General features: G+C 37.3%; 1 protein-coding gene across 1 annotated transcript in view; it reads right to left on the reverse strand.

Moving 5' to 3' along the window:
* GALNTL6 (polypeptide N-acetylgalactosaminyltransferase like 6) overlaps positions 1–25,591 on the reverse strand; it is a 1,206,234-nt gene that overhangs the window by 768,841 nt on the left and 411,802 nt on the right. Inside the window, exon 2 of the mRNA XM_088019488.1 lies at positions 16,034–16,142. Coding sequence (XP_087875614.1) covers positions 16,034–16,142 — 109 coding nt within the window. The remainder of the gene's footprint in view (positions 1–16,033; positions 16,143–25,591) is intronic.

The raw sequence follows: 25,591 nt of genomic DNA on the forward strand, positions 1-25,591 counted from the left end.
TTTCCTTCTTGTCTCTTATCAGATATCATTTCCCTTCAGCAGAACATTTTCCCATTTCTTCATGACCAAGGATTATGATCTACTCATATAACTCCTCCAAAATGTGGGGCATTTATAGCTGGAAAAAATGATAATAATCACAACTACCATATAAAAGAGATTTTTAACAAAACATAAGCACAATGCCAGGCTGGAAACAGGTTTGGGGCAGATGCTTACAAAATGTTTGTCTTGTAAGAATAAAATCTAAAGTGAAGAGAGATAGCTCCACTTGAAGTACATGTTAACATGAACCCCTTCATGACAGTGTTTGGGAGATTTTGTGTCAATTGATTAAATTTGAAGACACAAGAAAAATTATGATTCAAATTATAGATGTTCAAATATAATCATATAGGCATAGGAACCAGGGATCTGTGGACGTTCAAATAACCATTAACTGAGCATACCTACGGTCCAGTTAGTTTAATTATATTAATTAATACTTACAATAGCTGTGTGATAAGTGCTATCATTAAACCACATTTTACTAATGTGAAAAATAAGACCAGTTAATCTTATGCACACTTGCCCATGGGAAGTTGATATTTCTGAATAGAGATATTCTGAGTTTTGCAAAAAATAGGTAAATTGAATTATTTTAAAAGTTAATTTTGTCTTATTTTTTAACGCAAACTCATTGCAGTTTAATAAATCTCCTGAGATATTTCTACTGCTATTTTCATACTATAATGTTGAAGGGGTTTTTCCCTAATGTCACTCAATTCAGTTTCAGCTAAATTTTGTTCTATTATTAGACATATAAATGATACATCTCAACAGAATGCTCACAATCTTTTCACTTCCATTTTACATTTTCATTATTATTCAATGACTGTCAAAGGAAATTTTTCATTAAAAGTTAACTTTAACCTAATGAATAAAAATGAATGTTATTTTGATAACACTTCCCAATGTTGACCTCCTCCCAACAAATCTCATTATGAAATTTACTGAGAACACATCATAGACATAAATTATTCTGAAATTATTAACAATAAACAATGCTCATTATTGCTAGTAATAAAAAAAAGATGTCAGATAACTGTTTTTAAGAGACATGAAGTATCAGTAAAAGATGACCAGGAGCCATTGTAGTTATAGCAAAATTACCATCATTTTACTTCCTCAAAGCAAAGTAGTTACAGTATCTCACAGATGAAGCACATTTCTGCTTCCCATTCTGTTGGTTGGCAGTCTTGTTCAATTATATAGAATAAAGACATTTAAGAACAAAATGGGTCCCTGATCAGCACTGAAGTGAGCTGTTGTTTAAAGGAACTTAGGAAAGCCTACTGTTAATCATTTTAAAGTATGGTATATTCCTACTTCTCAAATAGTGTTTTAATTCATACTCTTTAGATGTTTTGTTATGGAAATTCACAACAATTAGATATGAACATTTAGTAACTTAGATCATAAGGTTTAAGGGGTCCTGGGATCCAGTCTCCAGAAGAGAAAAGTAGCAACCATGTTGTGTCAGGTTTTCACAATACTTTTTTCTTTTCTTTTTCTTTCTTTCTTTCTTTCTTTCTTTCTTTCTTTCTTTCTTTCTTTCTTTCTTTCTTTCTTTCTTTCTTTCTTTCTTTCTTTCTCTTTCTTTCTTCCTTCCTTCCTTCCTTCCTTCCTTCCTTCCTTCCTTCCTTTCTTTCTTCCTTCCTTCCTTCTTTCCTTCCTTCCTTCTTTCCTTCCTTCCTTCCTTCCTTCCTTCCTTCCTTCCTTCCTTCCTTCCTTCCTCCCTTCCTTCCTTCTTTCCTTCCTTCCTTCCTTCCTTCCTCCCTCCCTCCCTCTCTTTCTTTTCTTTCTTTCTTTTTCTTTCTTTCTTTCTTTCTTTCTTTCTTTCTTTCTTTCTTTCTTTCTTTCTTTCTTTTTCTTTCTTTCTTTCTTTCTTCTTTCTTTCTTTCTTCTTTCTTTCTTTCTTCTTTCTTCTTTCTCTTTCTTTCTTTCTTTTTTCTTTCTTTCTTTCTTCTTTCTTTCCTCTTTCTTTCTCCTTTCCTTTCCTTTCTTTTCCTTTTTCTTTTCCTTTCCTTTCCTTTCCTTTCCTTTCCTTTCCTTTCCTTTCCTTTCCTTTCCTTTCCTTTCCTTTCCTTTCCTTTCCTTTTTAAAGAGGAGAGAGGGAGGCAAGGGGCAAAGGAAGAGGAAGAGAGAAAGAATCTCAATCAGGCTCCACACTCAGCATGAAGCCAAGGGGAGGATTGATCTCAAAACCCTGAAATTATGACCTGAGCCAAAATCAAGAGTCAGATGTTCAACAGACTGAGCCACCCAGGCGCCCTCACAAAATTTACTTATAGAGGAGTGTCATTATTCAAAAAGCCCGATTCAACAATTGAAGATAATATTGTGATTTAGAGCCCTTGGGCAAGTGATTATATTACAAGGAATTATAATTTTTTAATTCATTAAATAAATACATATGTATATAAATATAGACAATTACTATAAAAAATCAAGCAGGGCAAAGGGATAGAAAGGGAATAAAAAGGACTGTATCTATATATGATAATATGGTGACTGCCAGAATGTTTAAGCAAGTGATACATAGTCTTATAACCTTACTGAAGGAGAGACTGAGTTGGAAGATATGAATTACCAGTGTTCCAGGGAGCAGGAATAGCAAGTGAAAAGTCCTGCAGCCTGTTTAGCATGCTTTAGGATAAACAGTGTAACCAGTGGAGAGACTAAATATCAATGAGTAGGAGACCAGAGCAGTGACATAAGTAGGGATAGGTCATGTTGGACCTCATAATCAGGGAATAAATTTCGATTTAATTTTGAATATGATGACCAGACATTGTAGGCTTTTGAGCAGAGAAGTCAAATGATCTGATCAGGTTATAAATTTTCAGAAGATCCCTCTGGTTGCTATTTGAAGAGCTAACTATGGGACAAGGTGATCAGTTGGGAGGCTACTGAAATAATTTAGGTGAGAGAGATCAATGATTTGATGTCAATAACAGTGAAATATCCTTCAACCATGCTGCACACATTTCAACAGCCACTGTAGTTCATTTTTGTCTATTTTTTCCTTCCAGAGTTTGGAGCAGTACTTGAAATACAGTGACACTAAAAAGTATTTTTTGAACAAGTGAATGAATAAATGAATAAAATTATGACTTAATAAAAACTATGAATATTCAAACTGTCATTAGCTAAGACAAATGGAAGTAGTGAAAAGTTAGATATAATTTCATAAGATTCCTGAGGCTTATAGTGGAATACATGAGTTGATATGATTATATAAGGGGTTAATCTGTTTCGAAGAAATAGATCAAATATAAGAGTTAAGAAGAGCTTTTTTCATGCTGAGTTCATAAATAGTGAAATCCACCAGTTATAAACACAGTGAAAATCTTTAGAGTTAAGATAAAAAGAAAACTGGACAGGACAATTTTCAAATTTCAAAACTAAAAATAAGTGCTTTCTAGAAATACAGTTGAGTAGTCTTAAAAATGATTTCATAAAATACATGGGCATATGTGCACATGCACACATGTACACACACATACACACCACTCTAGATGGATTGCATGAAAGGATATTTTTACCACTTAGAGAAAGATGTTACAAGATTTAGGAAACATCACATATTAATTAAGGAACAGCTACCTAAACCAATTGCATTTTCTTCTTAACATCTGGTACTAGTTATTAGATCCATAGTTCAGGGATATGCCATAGGCAGACTTACGTTAATTTCAGAAATATATGGGCCTTTTTTTTCCAAATTATATATGAAGAAATGTCAGCTGGATAGCTTTCCAGCTGCTATAGCAATTATAATGAATAATGTATAATAATATAACAATATGTACTAAATAACATCAATTTGTACATTGTCTTTTATATTATATCAAAGGATTCCCTATTTCAGTTCCTTCCACTTTTATAAATAAAGTGAATGATGTTCAAAAAGCATGCTTTTCAATTTTTTGATACAGTACTACTCAGAAGGATAGCTAAACTGTTAAAAGATAATATCTAATGTTAATACATTCTCAAATGAGAATCTGAAACCGAAACCAACTCAATGGGACACAATGAGATCATATATAGAAAATGTATGATTAGAAAAAATAGTTATGCTAAAAATATGACTTAGTAGCAGTTCATGAGAAAGAGATCAGAGAATTAACCGAATGAAAGTCAACTTTATCTGATATCAAGGTAGACCTTTATCATTTCAAATTTGGTTTACCTCTTCCAGGAAGCCTTCCTGACCCTGAAATGTTATGTGAACATACTTCTTCTCTACTTAAATTAGTCTGGTTAATACTAATTCCAAAACAAAGAAGTGTAAGATTATAGAATAATAAAAACTCTGGGTTTCTTTGGACATTAGCTAGAGTTCTCCTAACAAATTCAAAGAATCCTCCTAATTTAATATAAATTTAAGGAAATAGATGTACTAGACAAGATCCTTGATACTACACCTAAGGTCTTAAGGTCTATCCTTCAATCACCTCTTTTCTGTTTTTATTGTTTTAATGCAAGATATGTCTATTTCCTGAAAGCTGAAAGCCATTATCTTCCTCATTACTCACCTGTGGTGTTTAACAACGTATTCCCCACCCCCCAATAAATCACTTACTAATTAAAAGCAGATATTTAAAATACCTGATATTTCAAATACAAAATATGCCTCAAAGATGTAATTGCCAGAACAAAACATAAACTAACAATATTAATAAAAACATTAACAAAGACATTTAATGAAATGCATGCAACCTATTATGCTAATGTACTTTTCAAAAGTTATTGAGATTTTATGAGGAGGTAGTTTCTGGATTTTCTTATTTTTAAGATAATTTCAATATTTAAGTAGGCCAGACATTTCAAAACATAACTAAAATATAACTAAAACATAACAAACAAATATAAAACATTAGAACACAGAGCAGTGCAAAGTACTTGAACTGGTACTGAGAAGGGAATTTAGAGCCCTAAATGTGTGATCTATAGTAGAAGAGAGACTGAAATTAAGGAGCTGTGAATCTATTTTTAAAATTTAGAAAAATATATAGCAGTGAAAGAAAGTCAAAGAAAAGAAATAATACATATAAGACTGTAAATCAATGAGAAAAATACAATAGGTAAAATAAACAAAGTAAAAAAATTGTTTTTTGCTATGATTAATAAAATTGACAAGTTCCTGGTTTAATAGATTAAGAAGAAATGAAGAAAAAAGTTCAAATGGTCTTTTCCTCCCCGGCTACTTGAAGCCTCGCCACCATCATGAATGACACAGTAACTATCCGGACCAGGAAGTTCATGACTAACCGACTACTTCAGTGGAAACAGATGGTCATTGATGTTCTTCACCCTGGAAAGGCAACGGTACCTAAGACAGAAATTCGGGAAAAACCAGCCAAAATGTACAAGACCACACCAGATGTCATATTTGTGTTTGGATTCAGAACCCATTTTGGTGGTGGCAAGACAACCGGCTTTGGCATGATTTATGATTCCTTGGATTATGCAAAGAAAAATGAACCCAAACACAGACTTGCAAGACATGGCTTGTATGAGAAGAAAAAGACATCAAGAAAACAGTGAAAGGAACGCAAGAACAGAATGAAGAAAGTCAGGGGGACTGCAAAAGCCAACGTTGGTGCTGGCAAAAAGTGAGCTGGAGATTGGACAACAGAAGGAGTAAAGATGCTGCAGTGGCTTTATCTGTGGTGGTTGTGCAGATTTTTCATGAGAGGATCAATAAACTAAGAATGTTAAAAAAAAAGAAAAAAGTACAAATGATATTTGAAAGAAAAAGCAACATAAATTCAAGTGTTGCAGACATGACATATTTGAGAACATTATGAATAAATTTTTAATAAATATGAATACTTAGGTGTAAGGGATAAATTACTGGAAAAATACAGTTGCAGAAGAAATAGACAATCAACTAATACTCTAACTATTTAAAAAGTTTAAGGTAGTCGTTAAAAATCTTTGCTCCAAAAACAGTCCAGGTCCAGATAGTTTCAGCTACCAGGTCTCTCTAATTATTAACAAATATATAATTCTCATACATAACAAGCAATTACAAAGTGTAGAAAATAGAAATTATTACTCAAGTAATTTATGAAGCTATCATTACATTAATACCAAAACTTGACAAGGACTCTATGAGAAAGAAAAACTCATGTCCAATATTCACTCATGAATAAAAAGACTCAAAAATGTTAGCAAACCAAATCCAGTAATAAACAAAAGACAGATTTAGTCTAGAATTGCAAATTTGATTTCCATTACAAAATCAATAGAAATAATTTACCCAAATAACAGATTAAAGGAGAAAATTTATCTTATTATCTATTTTAATAGATGCAAACAAACAAAAAAACCTTTGATAAAAACAACATTCATTTAGGTTTAAACAAAAATAAACCAGACTCTCAGCAACCTACCTCCAGAAAGCTTAGCAACCATAATAAAGTATATTTTTATTAAATAGAGACATAAAACCTTAAAGTATGTGTCTAATTTGCTATAGTCAGAATTGTAACAAGTCAAGAGTTGCCTCCAATAATCACTATTCACCATTACACAGGAGTACCTAGTAAGTGCAGTAACTAGAACTAAAAAAAAAAGAACAAAAATTATAAAATCCAGAATGGAAAAAAAATAAGCACTGTCATTACTTGTAGATATTATAAGAATCTTCATTGAAAATTCAAGCTAACCTATAGGTAAATGATTATAATTAATAGAAGAGTTTAGAAAGTTTTCTAAGTTCAAGAGTTTCGAGGGGGTGGAGCAAGATGGTGGAGGAGTAGGAGACCTGGATTTCATCTGGTCTCAGAAATTCAGCTGAATAGGGATCAAACCATTCTGAACACCTACGAACTCAACAGGAGATCGAAGAGAAGAATAGCAACAACTCTCTGAACAGAAAAGCGACCACTTACTGGAAAGTAGGACGTGTGGAGAAGTGAGTCTGAGGCAATATTCGGGAGGATAGACGGCAGGGGAGGGGGCCTCCGTCGGCCGCTTCTGGCAAGTGATAGAGCCGCGGGGCACAAAATCGGAACGTTTAGAAGCCGGCTCCGCTGAGGGACGTTGCTCCGGTGGCTCAGCTAAGGGTGGAACCCTCGTGGGGCAGTGTGGTCTCAGGACCCTCGGGGTCACAGAAAGACCGGGGGTACTTGAGTGTGGCAGAGCTCCCAGGTATGGGAGCAGGGAAGCCGGCTGCAGAGACAGAGCGGAGGCGCGGGCTCTCAGCTCAGGGTTGCCATAAACTATGATCCGCGGCCCAGTCGGGCCACTGCTCCTCCAGCAGGGACCCAACAAACGGCAGAGCTGGGGAGACTCCCCTTCCTCCCCTGGGAGGAGCGGCACAGGAGCTCACTGCAGGGATCTGCTGGGTTTGGAGACTCCACACGGGATTGGGTGCCAGAGATAGAAACACTCAGTCACAGGCCGGGTGAGCACTGAGTGTGGCCAGAGACCGGGGAGATGGGAGTGACTGCTTTTCCCTGGGGGTGCACTGAGGAGCGGCGCCCCGAGTTCTCAGCTCCTCCGGGTGGAGATTGGGAGGCCACCATTTTCACCCTGGTCCTCCAAAGCTGTACCGAGAGCTTGCAGGGAACAAAACGTCCTAAGAGCAAACCCGATCAGATTGCTTAGCCCAGACCAACAAGGGCGGGGCAATTCTGCCTCCAGCAAAGACATTTGGGAACCACGGCAACAGGCCCCTCCCCTAGAAGATCAGCACGAACAGCCAGCAAGCCAAGACCAAGTTTACCAATCAAGGAGAACGGGAGAACTCCAGCGCTAGGGGAATACTGCACATAGAATTCATGGCTTTTTTACCATGATTCATTAGTTTTTAAAGTTAATTTTTTAACTGTTTTTTTTTAATTTTTCTTTTTCCCTTTTTCAACCAAATTCTTATCAATCCCTTTTTTAAAAAAACATTTTTTATTTTTCATTTTTAGAGTCATACTTTATCGTTCATAGTAGTTACCCTTATTTTTGGCATATATATATATATATATATATATAAGTTCTTCTCTCTTTAAAATTTTGAGATACAGTTTCTTCTAACAGATCAAAATATACCCTAAATCACTAGTGTATGGCTTTATTCTAGTCACCTGCCTGATCACATTCTCTCCATTTTTTTTTAATCTTCTTTCTTTTTTCAAACAACATCTTATCTTATCAATTCCTTTTATAAAATCTTTTATAATTTTCATCTTTACGGTCATCTTCCATCCCTTCATTGTATCAACCCTTATTTTGTACATATATAAGTCTTTCTTCCTTTAAAATTTTAGGAGGCACTTTCTTCTAACCGACCAAAATACACCCAAAATCTAGTGTGTGGCACTGATCTTCTGTTTTTTTTTTTTTTGTTTTGTTCTGTTTTTGTTTGTTTTTATCTTTTTCTTTTTCTTTTTTTTTTTTTCTCTTTGTTTTGTCTTTCTTTCCCTTTCTTTCCCCCTGGTTTCAGGTCTTTTCTGATTTGTATAGAGTATATTTGCTGGGGATGTAGTTAACCTGTTAGCATTTTGTTCTCTCATTCATCTATTTCCTCTGGACAAAATGACAAGACGGCAAAAATCACCTCAGCAAAAAGAACAAAAGGTAGTACCATCTCCCAGGGACCTACTCAATACGGACATTAGTACGATGTCGGACCTAGAGTTCAGAATCATGACTTTAAAGATACTAGCTGGGCTTGAAAAAAGCGTGGAAGTTATTAGAGAAAACTTTTCTGGAGAAATAAAAGAACTAAAATCTAAACACGTTGAAATCAAAAAGGCTATTAATGAGGTGCAATAAAAAATGGGGGCACTAACTGCTAAGATAAATGAGGCAGAAGAGAGTATCAATGATATAGAAGACCAAATGATGGAATATAAAGAGGCTGAGAAAAAGAGAGAGAAACAACTACAGGATCACGAGGGCAGAATTCGAGAGATAAGCGACACTGTAAGATGAAACAACATTAGAATAATTGGGATCCCAGAAGAAGAAGAAAGAGAGAGAGGGGCAGAAGGTATAATGGAGCAAATTATAGCAGAGAACTTCCCTAATGTGGGGAAGGAAACAGGCATCAAAATCCAGGAGGCACAGAGAACCCCTCTCAAAATCAATAAAAATAGGTCAACACCCCGACATCTAATAGTAAAACTTACGAGTCTCAGAGACAAAGAGAAAATCATGAAAGCAGCTCGGGAGAAGAGATATGTAACCTACAATGGTAGAAACATGAGACTGGCGACAGACCTATCCACAGAGACCTAGCAGATAGGACTGGCATGATATCTTCAGGGCACTAAACGAGAAAAACATGCAGCCAAGAATATTATATCCAGCTAGGCTGTCATTGAAAATAGAAGAAGAGATAAAAAGCTTCCAGGACAAACAAAAACTAAAGGAATATGCAAACACGAAATGACCAAATGGACTTCACAGACATATTCAGAACACTCCATCCCAAAGCAAGGGAATACACATTCTTCTCTAGTGCCCATGGAACATTCTCCAGAATTGATCACATCCTAGGTCACAAATCAGGTCTCAACCGGTACCAAAAGATTGGGATTATACCCTGCATGTTTTCAGACCAGAATGCTTTGAACTAGAACTCAATCACAAGAGGAAAGTCAGAAAGAACTCAAATACATGGAGGCTAAAGAGCAACCTACTAAAGAATGAATGGGTCAACCAGGAAATTAAAGAAGAATTTAAAAAATTCATGGAAACCAATGAAAATGAAAACACAACTGTTCAAAATTTTGGGATGCAGCAAAGGCAGTCCTGAGAGGAAAGCATATAGCAATGCAAGCCTTTCTCAAGAAACAAGAAAGGTCTCAAATACACAACCTAACCCTACACCTAAAGGAGCTAGAGAAAAAACAGCAAATAAAGCCTACACCCAGCAGGAGAAGAGAAATCATAAAGATCAGAGCAGAAATTAATGAAATAGAAACCAAAAGAACAGTAGAACAGATCTACGAAACTAGGAGCTGGTTCTTTGAAAGAATTAACTAGATTGATAAACCCTTGGCCAGACTCATCAAAAAGAAAAGAGAAATGACCCAAATCAACAAAATCATGAATGAAAGAGGAGAGATCACAACCAACACCAAAGAAATACAAACAATTCTAAGAACATATTATGAGCAACTCTATGCCAGCAGATTAGATAACCTGGAAGAAATGGAAGCATTCCTAGAGATGTATCAACTGCCAAAATTGAACCAGGAAGAATTAGAAAACCTGAACAGACCTATAACCCCTAAGGAAATTGAAGCAGTCATCAAAAATCTCCCAACAAACAAAAGCCCAGGACCAGATGGCTTCCCAGGGGAATTCTATCAAACATTTAAAGAAGAATTAATACCCATCCTCCTGAAACTGTTCCAAAAAAAAAAAATGGAAGGAAAACTTCCAAACTCATTTTATGAGGCCCTATTACCTTGATCCCAAAACCAGACAAAGACCCCATCAGAAAGGAGAATTACAGACCAATATCCTTGATGAACATGGAGGCAAAAATTCTCACCAAACTACTAGCCAATAGGATCCAACAGTACAGTAAAAGGATTATTCACCATGACCAAGTGGGATTTATCCCTGGGCTGCAAGGTTGGTTCAACATCCACAAATCAATCAACGTGATACAATACATTAACAAAAGAAAGAAAAGAATCATATGATCCTCTCAGTAGATGCAGAAAAAGCATTTGACAAAGTACAGCATCCTTTCTTGGTCAAAACTCTTCAGAGTATAGGGATAGAGGGTATATACCTTAATATCATTAAAGCCATCTATGAAAAACCTACAGCAAATATCATTCTCAATGGGGAAAAGCTGAGAGCTTTTCCCCTAAGGTTAGGAACACGGCAGGGATGTCCACTATCACCACTGCTATTCAACATAGTATTAGAAGTCCTAGCCACAGCAATCAGACAACAAAAAGAAATCAAAGGCATCTAAATCGGCAAGGAGGAAGTCAAACTCTCACTCTTTGCAGATGATATGATACTGTATGTGAAAAACCCAAAAGACTCCACCCGAAAACTGCTAGAACTCATACAGGAATTCAGTAAAGTGGCAGGATATATAATCAATGCACAGAAATCAGTGGCATTCCTATACACCAACAACAAGACAGAAGAGAGACAAATCAAGGAGTCGATCCCATTTACAATTGCACCCAAAACCATAAGATACCTAGGAATAAATCTAACCAAAGAGGCAAAGGATCTGTACTCAGAAAACTATAAAATACTCATGAAAGAAATGGAGGAAGACACAAAGAAGTGGAAAAACGTTCCATGCTCATGGATAGGAAGAACAAACATTGTGAAGATGTCAATGCTACCTAGAGCAATCTACACATTCAATGCAATCCCCATCAAAATACCATCCACTTTTTTCAAAGAAATGGAACAAATAATCCTAAAATTTGTATGGAACCAGAAGAGAACCCGAATAGCCAGAAGAATGTTGAAAAAGAAAAGCAAAGCTGGTGGCATCATAATTCTGGACTTCCAGCTCTATTACAAAGCTGTCATCATCAAGACAATATGGTACTGGCCCAAAAACAGACACATAGATCAATGGAACAGAATAGAGAGCTCAGAAATAGACGCTCAACTCTATGGTCAACTAATCTTTGACAAAGCAGGGAAGAATGTCCAGTGGAAAAAGGACAGTGTCTTCAACAAATGGTGTTGGGAAAATTGGACAGCCACATGCAGAAGAATGAACTGGACCATTTTCTTACACCACACACAAAAATAGACTCCAAATGGTTGAAAGATCTAAACGTGAGACAGGAGTCCATCAACAACCTAAACATGAGACAGGAGTCCATCAACATCCTAAAGCAGAGCACAGGCAGCAACCTCTTTGACCTCAGCTGCAGTAACTTCTTCCTAGAAACATTGCCAAAGGCAAGGAAAGCCAGGGCAAAAATGAACTATTGAGATTTCATCAAGATAAAAAGCTTTTGCACAGCAAAAGAAACAGTCCACAAAACCAAAAGACAATTGACAGAATGGGAGAAAATATTTGCAAATGGCATATCAGATAAAGGGCTAGTATCCAAAATCTATAAAGAACTTATCAAACTCAACACCCAAAGAACAAAAAATCCAATCAAGAAATGGGCAGAAGAAATGAGCAGACATATTTCCAAAGAAGACATCCAAATGGCCAACAGACACATGAAAAATTGTTCAACATCGCTCAGCATCAGGGAAATCCAAATCAAAACCTCAATGAGATACCACCTCACACCAGTCAGAATGGCTAAAATTAACAAGTCAGGAAACGACAGATGTTGGCAGGGATGCAGAAAAAGGGGAACCCTCCTACACTGTTGGTAGGAAAGCAAGCTGGTGCAACCACTCTGGTAAACAGTATGGAGGTTCCTCAAACAGTTGAAAATAAAGCTACCATATGATCCAGCCATTGCACTACTGGGTATTTACCACAAAGATAGAAATGTAGGGATCCGAAGGGGTACATGCACCCCAATGTTTATAGCAGCAATGTCTGCAATAGCCAAACTGTGAAAAGAGCCAAGATGCTCATCGACAGATGAATGGATAAAGAAGATGTGGTATATATACCCAATGGAATATTATGCAGCCATCAAAAGGAATGAGATCTTGCCATTTGTAACGACATGGATGGAACTGGAGGGTGTTATGCTGAGTGAAATAAGTCAATCAGAGAAAGTCATGTATCATATGACCTCACTGATATGAGGAATTCTTAATCTCAGGAAAGAAACTGAGGGTTGCTGGAGAGGTGGGGGGTGGGAGGGATGGGGTGGCTGGGTGATAGAAATTGGGGAGGGTATGTGCTATGGTGAGCGCTGTAAATTGTGCAAGACTGTTGAATGACAGATCTGTACTTCTGAACCAAATAATGCAATATATGTTAAGAAAAAAAAGTAGAAGAAGATAGCAGGAGGGGAAGAATGAAGGGGAGTAAGTCGGAGGGGGAGACGAACCATGAGAGACGATGGACTCTGAAAAAGAAACTGAGGGTTCTAGAGGGGAGGGGGGTGGGGGGATGGGTTAGCCTGGTGATGGGTATTAAAGAGGGCACATTCTGCATGGAGCACTGGGTGTTATGCACAAACAATGAATCATGGAACAATACATCAAAAACTAATGATGTAATGTATGGTGATTAACATAACAATTAAAAAATTAAAAAAAGTTTTCTAAGTTCAAATAAATATTAAAATTTATTAACACTCTATAAACTACCTACAAACAATATGGAATTTCAATAAAATCAATAACACATATAATACCCATATAACATTAGTTTTCTAGGAATAACACTAAAAAAAATCTAAGAATATAATATAAACACATCTCTACAGATAATAAATAAGCAGCAAATAAATATAATATAGAATGGATGATTCAAAATTGAAAAGTAGTCAACTATCTCTTAATTTAATTAACCTCTACACTAGAACCATGTACAAAAATATTTATAGCAACATTATGTATAACAGCCAAAACCTAGGAACTCCCCAAATGCCCACGAGGAGGAGAATGTTGTAGAAAATTAAACAATGGTAGAAATGAATCAACTAGAATTACACCCATTGACAGAAATGAATCTCAAAAATAATTTTAAGTAAAGAAAGAAAGTCATACATTATGATTCAATTTTTAGATAAGTCCAAACACAGGAGAAATGCAACGGTATTTGTTTAGGTATACACAAATAGGTAGTAAAAATCTACACAGATGATCCTTTTCCTTGGCTTAGATATAAAGGCCAGAAATGTTTATTTTGATTATGTACTTGCTTGTATATTTGTGTGCATATAACTCTTTTATTTATGTTCTATTTCATATAAATTAAAAAATGATGAATTTTAGTCTATTTTGTCATATATCTTCCAGTGAATCATATTACATCTTAGCACTGAAAGTTTTTTTAACTCCATAGAAAATTCACACTTTAGAAAATTTGTTATATTACCAATTTTCTTTGTAGGCCAACTTTCCCTTGGCCCAAATAAGATGAGGACATCAACAGCATGTTTATACAGGATGCAGAAAGAGTTATATGAAGCAGAAATAAATGTGGAGTACTGGATTTTGCATCCAAAACTCATCAGCACAAGAGAAGGTTAGTCATACCAAATCAAGTGAAAGAAACTTAGATGAATTAATAATTATAGTTATCATTTGTTGAGTTTATAACATGTCCAAATAATTGGCTAATTACTTTAGGTATATTTTCTTTAGTCCTTACAGCAATTCTGCAAAGAGTAGTATCAGAAAGATAAATTGATTTGCTACTTACACAGCTCATGTAGAGAAAAGTTAGAATCTGAACTCAACTGTCTCTTTTCCTCTCATAGATGCTCTTGTCATTACTCCATATTGCCCAAATATTATTATTTGATGTCTGAATGTAGGGTGTAATGGAGCATGACAGCAACTGATTTTTAATCTAGCTCTGCAAATTATTAGCTGTTTGACCTTGGATATTAATTAATAAATTCTTAAGGACTCAGTTCTATATTTTTTCTTTTCTTTTTCTCTTTTTCTTACAAATTGGGGATAATAATACCTACTAGAGTCATTACGAAGTTTAAATAAAATTCATATGTAATAGTATCTAGTACAAAATATCTGTTCAATAAATTGCAGCTTCAGTTCATTAAATTATGTGAACATCTCCAAAAATTTCAGCATCCTGGGGTTGGAAAGAGAAACAGATGGTAGGATTCATATAGGGCTAATAGACCAAACAGAAGAAAAAGATAGCCAGAAAAGTGAGAATGCTGGTAAAGAACTCACTTGCACAACCGTTCACAGGGTCATGGCCAAGATGGGGAGACAATGAAACCTGGAAGAGTCTGGTTCTCCGACAAATAGAGAACATCCTTGGGATGAGCAACTTTAATGAAGTTGGGGGGAGAGAGGAGCTTCATTTGGAGAAAAGGAATGGAAGAAGAAAATGAAAGAGGAATTTAATTAGGACAATCACAGCCAACTCAGAACAAAGAACAATTCACAGCCTGAACAACTGCATAGCTATTTAAATATTCTCACTCCGATTTTCCTGATGGGATGAGCTTTGAGAAAGGTTGACCAGGAGGACCTCATACTGTGATTAGTCATAGTTTTGCTGCTGATTTGACTTGGAATGCATTGTCTCAGTGCTGCTCAGAAGTATTTACTAAACAAGAGCTTCTCTATTTCTATGACAGCCTTACCATGGAAAAAAACAAAACAGAAAAGAAACCACACAAAAAAAACACAAAAAACAGAGCTCCTCCAGTTGAGTAAAAGCATATGGACTTCCTACCAAATGTTACTCATGTTCATTTGATTTCTAATTATATACCTTTCTGAATCCCTGTTACCAACAACCCAATTTTACAGTCTTTCTACAAAGAATTTTTCTGTTACTTTTTCCAAAAAGTAAAGTGTTTTCTCTATGTCTGTGTAGCCCAAGACCAGACTTCTGCTGCACCTATTCAGACCTAATTGATTCTTTTTTAACTGCCTGCCTGTTTGCTCAAGTATTGTCAACCTCAGGTCCCCAGCTCCTCTGATCCACCAACTTGCTGTACCCTCTCCAATGCCTAGAATTGTGGTACCCCTCCAATATTGTGCATTGTCATTTAGATATTCCTTGGCCCTAACAAATGAATCAAGCTCAAGACAGATGTCTACCAAGTCAAGTCTCACTGATAAATCTCAATATAGGCCCAGGAATTATTAAAAAGCAGTTCAGAAATATGAAGTATGATAGATTTCTAAAACTTCTATGTCCTCTTCTTCAGCTAATATTGTAAAAGCTATTCATTATTTGTTTTCTCTCTGAAATTTGAAATTGTTTTAATTCTGTCCAGCATCGACTCCAATATCCCCATGAGACATACCTTACTGTATGCAGAAGAAATGCTAATTAGAGATCCTTTAAGTGACAAATGAGACACTGCAGTAAGTAAAGTAGCACTTTGGCTTACACTGAACTTCATACCTGAGCGCATAGCCTCTTTCTGAATGCTTTCATAGTCATGCCAGTCCTTTCTTCTCAAACCATCTGTCCATGCATAGAATTGCCCATCTCCTAGGCCCAGTGGAAATGTCTGTGGAAAAGGAAAGTATTCAGAGCATAAAAAGGAGGTATTTCCTTTTGCATGGTAGGTAAACACAGCCCAGTACATAATAGGCAATCAAAGAATATTTGTTGAATAATGATTCTTCTAAGTATACTGAAAAGAAAGCTATTGCTAATGACAAGATTAATATACATTTTAAAACACTTTTCCAGCTTTTAAAATAAAAGAATGGGTCATCCACAACCCCTACCATTTCCTATTTTGTTTCACCCAGAGACATTAATAACTCACTGTATCACCTCCTCTGAGCAAAATACTAGTAATGGTCTTAAATGGAATTAATTTTGTTTGTGATTTGTACAGTTTCATTCATTTTGATCAAGTATATTTGAATGGCCTGATAATATTAGCAACCATTCAGTGAACACTCACTATGAGCCAGGCACTATGTTAAATACTTTGTGTATAAAAGATTGTTTAATCTTTATGATAGTCTGTGGTTGTAAATCTCCATTTTTCTGCCAATTAAAGTAAGGCCCAGAGAACTAAAATAATTTGAATTAAATCACAGTGGAAAAGTCAGAACTTGGAACAGTTCTGTTAAGACCAAAACTGTGGTCTTAACAACTATTAATACTGTCTCCCATCTAGATTTCTGTTAAAGTATGGTACATGGTTACACTTGCAGGTGAAATTAGCACCTACTCAACAACTATAGTCACAACATATGTTTTATGCTTTGTTAAAACCCAGTATGTTCCAATGTCAACTTGAAAATTATGTTTGTGTACATTGCTGAAACTACTTTTTTTTTGGTGTTTATTTTTGGTAATAAGAAAATGTTTTGAGTGAAATTGATTTTCACAATCTTAATACTCAACATAATGTAAAATAAATGTTTTCATATTCACATACTATTTTTCTTTTATTTGGTTTACTTTTTGAAGTAAATAATATGTCTACAGAATGAAGAGAAAAAAATTAAAGTTTCAATTTAGATAAAACAAAAGATGAATAATTTCAATGAAAAAATTTCATTCTAAGAGGCTTCCAAGGCAAATAAAATGTCTTATTTCTTAATGTGAAACAGTATGACTATTGTGCTTATGAAAAATTATCTCAGTCCATCTTTGTAGGCTATAAAGGATCCACTTGTTTGCAAGGATGAAAATGGAGTTTGGCATAAAAAAAAGTACTTAAAATCAGAAGAAAGATTTGCCAAATCAGGTGTCTATTATCTAGATATTTAAAGGAATTTGTTACAAGACTGGTGTTTTCAGGAAAATGAAAACAATAGAAGAATAAACGTACAAGGATGATGATGAGTTTATGTAAAATATTAAGGATAATAAGAATAAAATTTAAAAGGAAGATGACAAGAAAGAAAAGTTATGGAGAGTTAACAGAAAAAAACATAGTAAAAATAGAAGAAAATGAGAAAAATAATTTTGGAAAGAAATTTGGGCTTATAATAGCAAACATTAAAAATATATCATGTGTTTTTTCTAATTGATATTGATTTCATAATTAGAAATTTTACCAAAACTCAGCTGGGAATCAGAAGTTTTAAATAATCAAATAGCTTTAAAATACAAAACTCATGTTTTGTTTCAAACTTGCATTTACAATAATAAATACTGAGCAGTAATGAAAATCTCTTACACTGATTCAAATAATACCAATTTATAAACATCACGTTCAGATTAAAATAGATAATTTCAAAATAAATTTTGACATTAAACATGGAGATATTCTTGTGTAAACTCCAAATATACAAAACTCTCTCTGGTTACCTAGTGGTTCACAAACATGCCACTTAACATGGAGGGCAAGGAGAGCCCAAGGAAAGAAGCAGACCACTCCAGTATGGTAGGTGACAGGTTTAATAAGCAAGGGAAGCAACAAGACAAGTAGATCCTTGCACAGGCCCACAAGAATCTTAAAAGTTTATATAGAGACCTCAATTGGGTTCAGTCGCATATGCAGTCTAATAGTCTCAACAACCCCTTACTCTCTCAAGGCTGTTGTTTTAAACAGCTCCTAGTGTGGGAATAGTAGGTGCAGTGTACATTCCAAAGACAAGGGAGGGGTTCGGAGCCTCCGGTTGCCCAGGTCCCATTCTCCTGTCAGCTGGTGGTCATGTCTTCATGATGATCTCCTCCGACACTTTACCCATCTTGACCAGCTCTTACAATCTAACATAGTCCCCCTCTTCTGCAATGTGCCCTATGAATTTGGCAAGGGTTTTATTAGCATGGAAGTGGTTCATTTGGTTGCTATCTGGCTGCACTGAGGCAGAGGTCACAGCAACAATATAGGCACACACATGTGAAAACACAGGTTAAGATAATGATTCCCAACCTTTTTTCCCCCCACCGAGAGCCCCAGCGTCACAACCATTGATTTACTCAGTCCTCTAGGCTGGGGGTTAGAGTGCTCAGGATATTTACTTGAGTAGTTCCCCCTCACCCAGGGGTGCTAAGTAACTCACCCATCCCAGTAGGAAATCTCATTGCAAATTCGAATAGATAATTCCTTTTCTAGGTATGATGGAACATGGTATTCTCAGCAGCATAGCGTGTTGATCCGAAAACTTCCATACTTTATAGTACTTGGTACCTTGACAGGGGTCACCAGTCTGTCATATGGGGCAATAGGGCCTACTGGTTGACCATAAAATTGTACTAAAGCTTCAACAGTGCTTTAGTCCACCTGGCCAAAGTGGTTTTGCCTGTTAGTAATTCAAACCGCTACTTTAATATATCATTTTCTCCTTTCTACCAAACCTGTTGTTTTGGAGTTATAGAGGAGATGAAATCTTTATTCAATGCCATGTTCTTTTCCTCAGTCTTGCACATCACAACCTTTGAAATGTAACCCCCAATCACAATCTACTCAACGAGGGTATCCATATATGATACTCAGCTTCTCTAATCCCCTAACAGCAGCAGCTTAGTTTGTACAGAGACAGAGGGAAGCTGAGGTTAATTAAGCCAGAGGCAGTGTCCACACAAACAAAGGTATGTTTAGGAGCCCCCTAGGAGGTAGGGTGCCAAAATTTGTCACTATCTCACTGCCTGGGATTGCTGTCTTTTGGGAAGTCTGCCCCAGACTCCTTTGGCAGTTGCCTGAGGCATTGTTTAGAACCCACAGAACATGCTGTTACTGCATTAAACAAGTCACTGTATTTCAAGGGCAATGTGTCATCTTTGGTAATATACCATCCCACCCAGGCACTATGGTGCTTGTTCTTCCTATGCAACCAATCTGCTATATTTACTAAGGGTCAGTTTATGCCTCTTACCTAAGCCTGAGCATCAGCTTCCTGATGGCCAGGTGTTGGTGCCTTTAGGAATCAAGACACAGAAGGCAGTGAGGTTTGCCTCAGGCTATTGCAGGTAAACCCAAATGTGTTTCCCCATATCCTGACTCCACAAGGGCTTATTCATGATCATTCACCCCTCACGTTCCCATTGTCCAAGCTAAAGAGTTAATCCCTTTAGAACAACAATCCAACTGTCAGTGCAAAGAGTTAAAGGCCAAGTGATCGCCAGCCAAACTGTTAATGAGTTTAGCCCACTGGCTGCCGTGGTTTATTCTTGTTTCCATCCAGATGGTGTCAGTATTGGACTGAATAACAACAGCAGTCTCTGGCTAGATAGCCCTGACTAGATCAGTCACTAGGAATTTTCCCCCTTCCTTCTCTACAGGCCATTGTAGCCAACACAGAAATAGGGGCAGGAACATTTGGAAGATCTACATCCTCTGCAGTGCCTAGTAGCACCTGCATTCCTAGAGACAGTGGGCTGGCAGACATGTCTGCTCCTCTGCTGTAAACAGGCATGTCACTTAGTCAAAGTGGGAGTGTGAGTCAAGGCAGAATTGGATCAATGCCACTGCCAGGTGGGGAATAAACTTCCTTCAAAACCTTCAAATCTCTGCAAAGGCTTGTACATCTTTCATGTTCTTAGAGGTTGGGTAGTTCCCCCTCGCCCAGGGGTGCTTAGTAACTCACCCATCCCTGTAGGACATCTCATTGCAAATTCCAATAGATAATTCCTTTCCTAGGTATGATGAACATGGTATTCTCAGCAGCATAGCATGTTGATCCCAAAACTTCCATACCTTTATAGTACTTGGTACCTTGACACCTTCTCTCAATCACAGCTTCTGGTACAACCCACATCTTATCCAACCAGATGACTCTCAGATCTTGCCTGTCACCCCATGATATATTGCAGGGCTGTGCAGGTAGCCTTGAGGAAGCACTTGAAAAGTCCATTGTTGCCCCTCCCACATGAAGGCAAATTGATCTTGTGACTCAGCAGCTAGGAGTATACTGAGAAAAAAAAAAAAAAACAACCCAGAAAAACAAAGAGAAAAAACCCTTGCTAAGTCCAATACTGCATGATATGCTCTTAGGACTGGGGACAAGGTATCTAAGATGGTGGCAATGTTGGGCAAAGCCACATGGATTGGGAACACTACATTATTCAATTCTCAGTAGGCCGTGGTCATCAGCCACGAGCCTTCTGGCTTATTTACTAGCCATATCAGGCTGTTGAAAGTACAATGGGCAGGACATATAATACCCACTTGGTACAGTGCTTGGATAGTTTCTCCTATTTACTTATACCCCCAGGTAATTTATATTGTTTGACAGTTACCAATTTTCATAGGGAGTGGTAGACTTACTGGTTTCCAGTTGGTGTTATCCCTCAGCACTGTTTTGATTGCTCTAACCCAGAGGTAGATTTCACTCAAAACATTTTTGCAGAGTTTGACCTTATAAGGTATCAGTGCTCAATATATTTTCTGGTATAGGAGAGATAAAAAACTCATACTCTTGGGGCAGGGGGGTGGGTGATGGGTGGAGAATGCCTAATTTGCAGTGTCAAAGCAATCTTCCTAACCATAACCATTTACCTTCCGTAACCATTGATGGCACTGAAGGGGCTGGAAAACTTCTGAGGGTTACTATGTATTAGAGAATATTTATCTCCATATCAACCAGACCCAGCACCTTTTATTTCTGGGAGACCCATGAATAGTGAGCTCAACATGAGGCTTTTGATGGCCTCCAACAGCCCTTACCTGGAGTCAATCTTGGCCTGCATCTTATACTTGGGGCTTGGGGGCCACCAATCCAAATAAGACTGTATCCCTGAGGCCTCTGCTGGAGCTGGTGGGACATTAGGGTATTATGGGCAGGGGGAACAGATCTGAACTGTTGTTCATGTTTGAAGGCTTTCCACAGGCTGACCAACAGTGTTGGGTTGCTGTTCTATATTTTCAGGTGGAGGTTCCAGCAGCAGTGAGGTCAAACCACGTTTGTTTCTGGGTTCTTTTTTTTTTAATTTTATTTATTTATTTGACAGAGAGAGACACAGTGAGAGAGGGAACACAAGCAGGGGGAGTGGAAGAGGAAGAAGCAGGCTTCCTGCGGAGCAGGGAGCCTGATGTGGGGCTCGATCCCAGGACCCTGGGATCATGACCTGAGCCAAAGGCAGACACTTAACGACTGAGCCACCCAGGTGCCCTGTTTCTGGGTTATTTTCATCAAACCTTTTATAGCCAGCTGATTGGGATAGCCTTTCAGGTGTTCAAGCTCCCTCTCTGTCTCTCTGTCAAGCTGCCTCTCTGTCACCCTTTCTTTCTCACAGTAAGTACCCATTCCTGGAATTTGTCTGTCCTTGCTCCCCCCATCACAATGGATTACCTAATATTATAAATGTCTTGTCCCAGGGCTCAGTTCAGCATAGATATCAGTGTCCCATACCAAGTGCTGGGAGTGGACTAGAGAATCCTGGCTTTCATTCCTGCAGTGAATATGTGAATGTGGCCTGATCGGGACCTTCAAAGACAGGGGCATTGATGGCTTATCCCATTTCCAACTCCCTAAGTTCTTGCTGTACCTCCTCTATAGATTCCCATTCCAGGATCTCACTTGCCCATGGAGATCCTCTCATTGAATAAAACCTCCTTGCAGTCTAGAAAATCCAACAGATTTTGTGATCAAAACCCTGATTGACACGACTGGCACTGACAAGCACACCCTGGTTGCTTAAGACCACATGGTGGTCCACAGCGTCTAATACACAGGCCACCCCTCCTGGTGGATAGCCAACTCGTAATTTTCCCCACAGATGCATGCTTCCCAAAGACCGTTTCTTTGGTTTCCCTGCTGGCTTGCCAATTGTTGGTTCACAAACTGGCCCCATACACAGAGGGCATGAAGAGACTAAAGAAAGAGGCAGGCCATTCCAGATGGGTATGCGGCATGTTTAATAAGCAAGGGACTGACATACAAGGCTTATCCTGGGCTCCAAAAGATGAATAGATCTCTGTACCCAGCGACCAAAACTTAAAAGTTTTTGTGGATACATTAACTAGATTCAGATCTGGATATATTCAGTCCAAACGGTCTAAACAACACCTACTCTCTTAAGGCTATGCCCTTTAAACAGTGTGGGAATGGTGGTAGAAGGACAAGGGAGGGGCGAGGATCCTCTAATTGCAACAACCCAGCTTGGGGGTCAACCAGTGGTCATGTCCTTTCTACAACCTCCTCCAACATTACCAGGCACATTCTGTTCCCCTTATTTTGATTCATTTGGTGTAGAGAATTCTTAGCAACTGGCAATACAAAGCAGATTGAACAAAAGAGTTCATCTTTGCTTTCTCTAGACACTCTATGAAAATGACAGTAAAGCATCAGATGAATCAAGAAAGCAGATAGTTAAATTGACATAAAGTTTTTGTAAATGGCTGAGATTACTGAAGGAAAACACTTTTAATGCCACTGAATATTGAAAATATTTAAAATTAGAGGCATCTGGTATTTCTGAGGGTGACGTTAAAGGTCAAAACAAAATGACTTGTATTTTTATGGAGGGCAATTAGACTCTTCTGGGTTCTCTTATCAATTCCAAAATCAAAATCAACATCCATGATTTCTGAGAACCATCCACTGCACTCCCCACCCATAGAGTAGTGGATTTTGAATGAGAGAAGAATGTTTCCAGGCTACTAGAAACCATTGAAAACAAGGGTGCCAAGCTGTAGTGAAAATCAAGGTTCCATGTAAGTCTATATACCAAGCACTGATAACCAAAGCTTTCTGTTCCAACTTGGCTCCCAGAAAGCTGTCATTCCCTTACACCCCTTAAACTAGAGAAAGATAAATTCTTATCTGGAGAACTGAGTTTAGTTTTATAAAATGTATTAAAAGGAGAGTTACAGTTCTTCTGAAGAGATTGGGGTGAATTAATGATGCATGCATAAAAATATAAGCAAATAAAAATTGAGAAAATCAGACTAGAGGGGATAAAAAATACAATGTACAAGAAATAAAGTATAATTGTAGCACACTATTTGATTCAGGTATGAATACTCTTACCTAAACACTAGCTTAACTAAAATTGGTGTTATAACTATACCAAAGGTTGAGGGCAAGGATGGAAAAAGATAACTAAATACACATTTTATATAATAGGAAAACAATAGCTAAAAAACAAAATGAAAAAATCAAGTAACAGTAATACACACATGTTATCTACAAATATAGATGCATATAACAGAGTAAAGATAAAATATTGATATTGTTGCACCTGGGTATCAGAAAGTACAAGTAGAGGGAAATGGCCCAGGGGGTTGCTGGTTACCATTACATTACGATTACATTTACATTATTTGCAAATATTACTTCAGATAAAAAAATAAATCTCAAAGTTTCTTATACATTCTTGGCAGTTACCAGTACTCCAGCAAAGTGTGTTAGCATCATGAGAATATTTTATGATGGTAGAGGAATCAGGTTAATGCATATCATCTGAAACGTACTTTAATAAAGCCTATCTGAGGATTTGCTACACTAATACCTCTTCTTATCTGTATGTGCTTCTCACAGACCAGCAGCATCAGCATCACCTGGGAACTTGTTAGAAATACAATTCCCTGATCCCAACTCATGCCTGTTAAATTAAACTTTGAGAGGAGACACAGAAATCTGTTTTAACAAGTTCTCCAGGTGATTCTAAGGCTTACTAAAGTTTGAGAACCACTAATCCATATGAACAGGAAAGTGATATGATTATCACATTAAGAAAACATGTCAGACTTATTCACAAAGCATGTGCCATGATCTTCCGAAGAATTATTTTTTTCAGGGCTGATGACCAATAGAAAGATTAAGTGTGTTTGCATCCTTTTCACCTGCCAGAAAGGTAGGTGAATAAACCTAAGTCAGTCCCAGTATATTTGTATAGAACTGCCTTAGTTCTGACAGCTTAGCCATCCAGGAAATGACCCATCAGTATTCTTTCATTTTTCTTTAATTTTTTATTGTTATGTTAATCACTATACATTACATCATTAGTTTTTGATGTAGTGTTCTATGATTCATTGTTTGTGCACAACACCTAGTGCTCCACACAGAACGTGCCCTCTTTAATACCCATCACCAGGCTAACCCATCCCCCCACCCCCCCAGAACCCTCAGTTTGTTTTTCAGAGTCCATCGTCTCCCATGGTTCGTCTCCCTCTCCAGTTTCCCCCCCTTCATTCTTCCCCTCCTGCTATCTTCTTCTTCTTTTTTTTTTCCTCAACATTGCTCAGCATCAGGGAAATCCAAATCAAAACCTCAATGAGATACCACCTCACACCAGTCAGAACCGCTAAAATTAACAAGTCAGGAAACGACAGATTTTGGCGGGGATGCGGAGAAAGGGGAACCTTCCTACACTGTTGGTGGGAATGCAAGCTGGTGCAGCCACTCTGGAAAACAGTATGGAGGTTCCTCAAAAAGTTGAACATAGAGCTACCATATGATCCAGCAATTGCACTACTGGGTATTGACCCATCAGTATTCTGATCTTTCCTTTCACATGAGCAATCTCCAGCACCCAGATCCATTTGCTTCTCTCCTGGGTTATATCATGTGTCCTCTCTATGATTACAGTAGTACAGATCCATTATCTTGGACCTTGTAAAATAAATATAATGAGTATCGTACCTTCATGAGGCATATATTTCAGACCTATCATTCAGTCGGCCATTTATTTGTGAGCACTTTTTGTTTTTCACCTTTCGTTTTTGCAGACTTTTTATTCATTGTAGTGTTACTACACTACAAACAATTAACTTGAAAAAATGACCAGGGATGACAGAGACAGAATCCATTAAGTAGAAATCACATGCAATAGAGCTGAATCCTGGAGCCTACTGAAAGATAATATACTTGAGAATGGGTCATGAGAAAAAGTTTCCAAGAGTAAAACATGACTTGTAGACAATGAGTTTACCAGAGGTAGAAAACTGGAATACTTTCTGGGTTCAAAAATGTGGCATGAATGGGCAAAAAACTCAGGTGTGCCACTCTAGGAATGGATGGATTCTTGTGTTATCTAACTATTATATTTAACTACTGAATAATCTTAAAATGCATCTCAGGGGCTGTCTGCAAAATCCAGGTGAAT

Source organism: Eumetopias jubatus, unplaced genomic scaffold, assembly GCF_037043125.1.
Source record: "Eumetopias jubatus isolate StellerSeaLion01/CBP00866 unplaced genomic scaffold, mEumJub1_p1.0 scaffold_2, whole genome shotgun sequence".
Classification (NCBI taxonomy): Eukaryota; Metazoa; Chordata; class Mammalia; order Carnivora; family Otariidae; genus Eumetopias; species Eumetopias jubatus.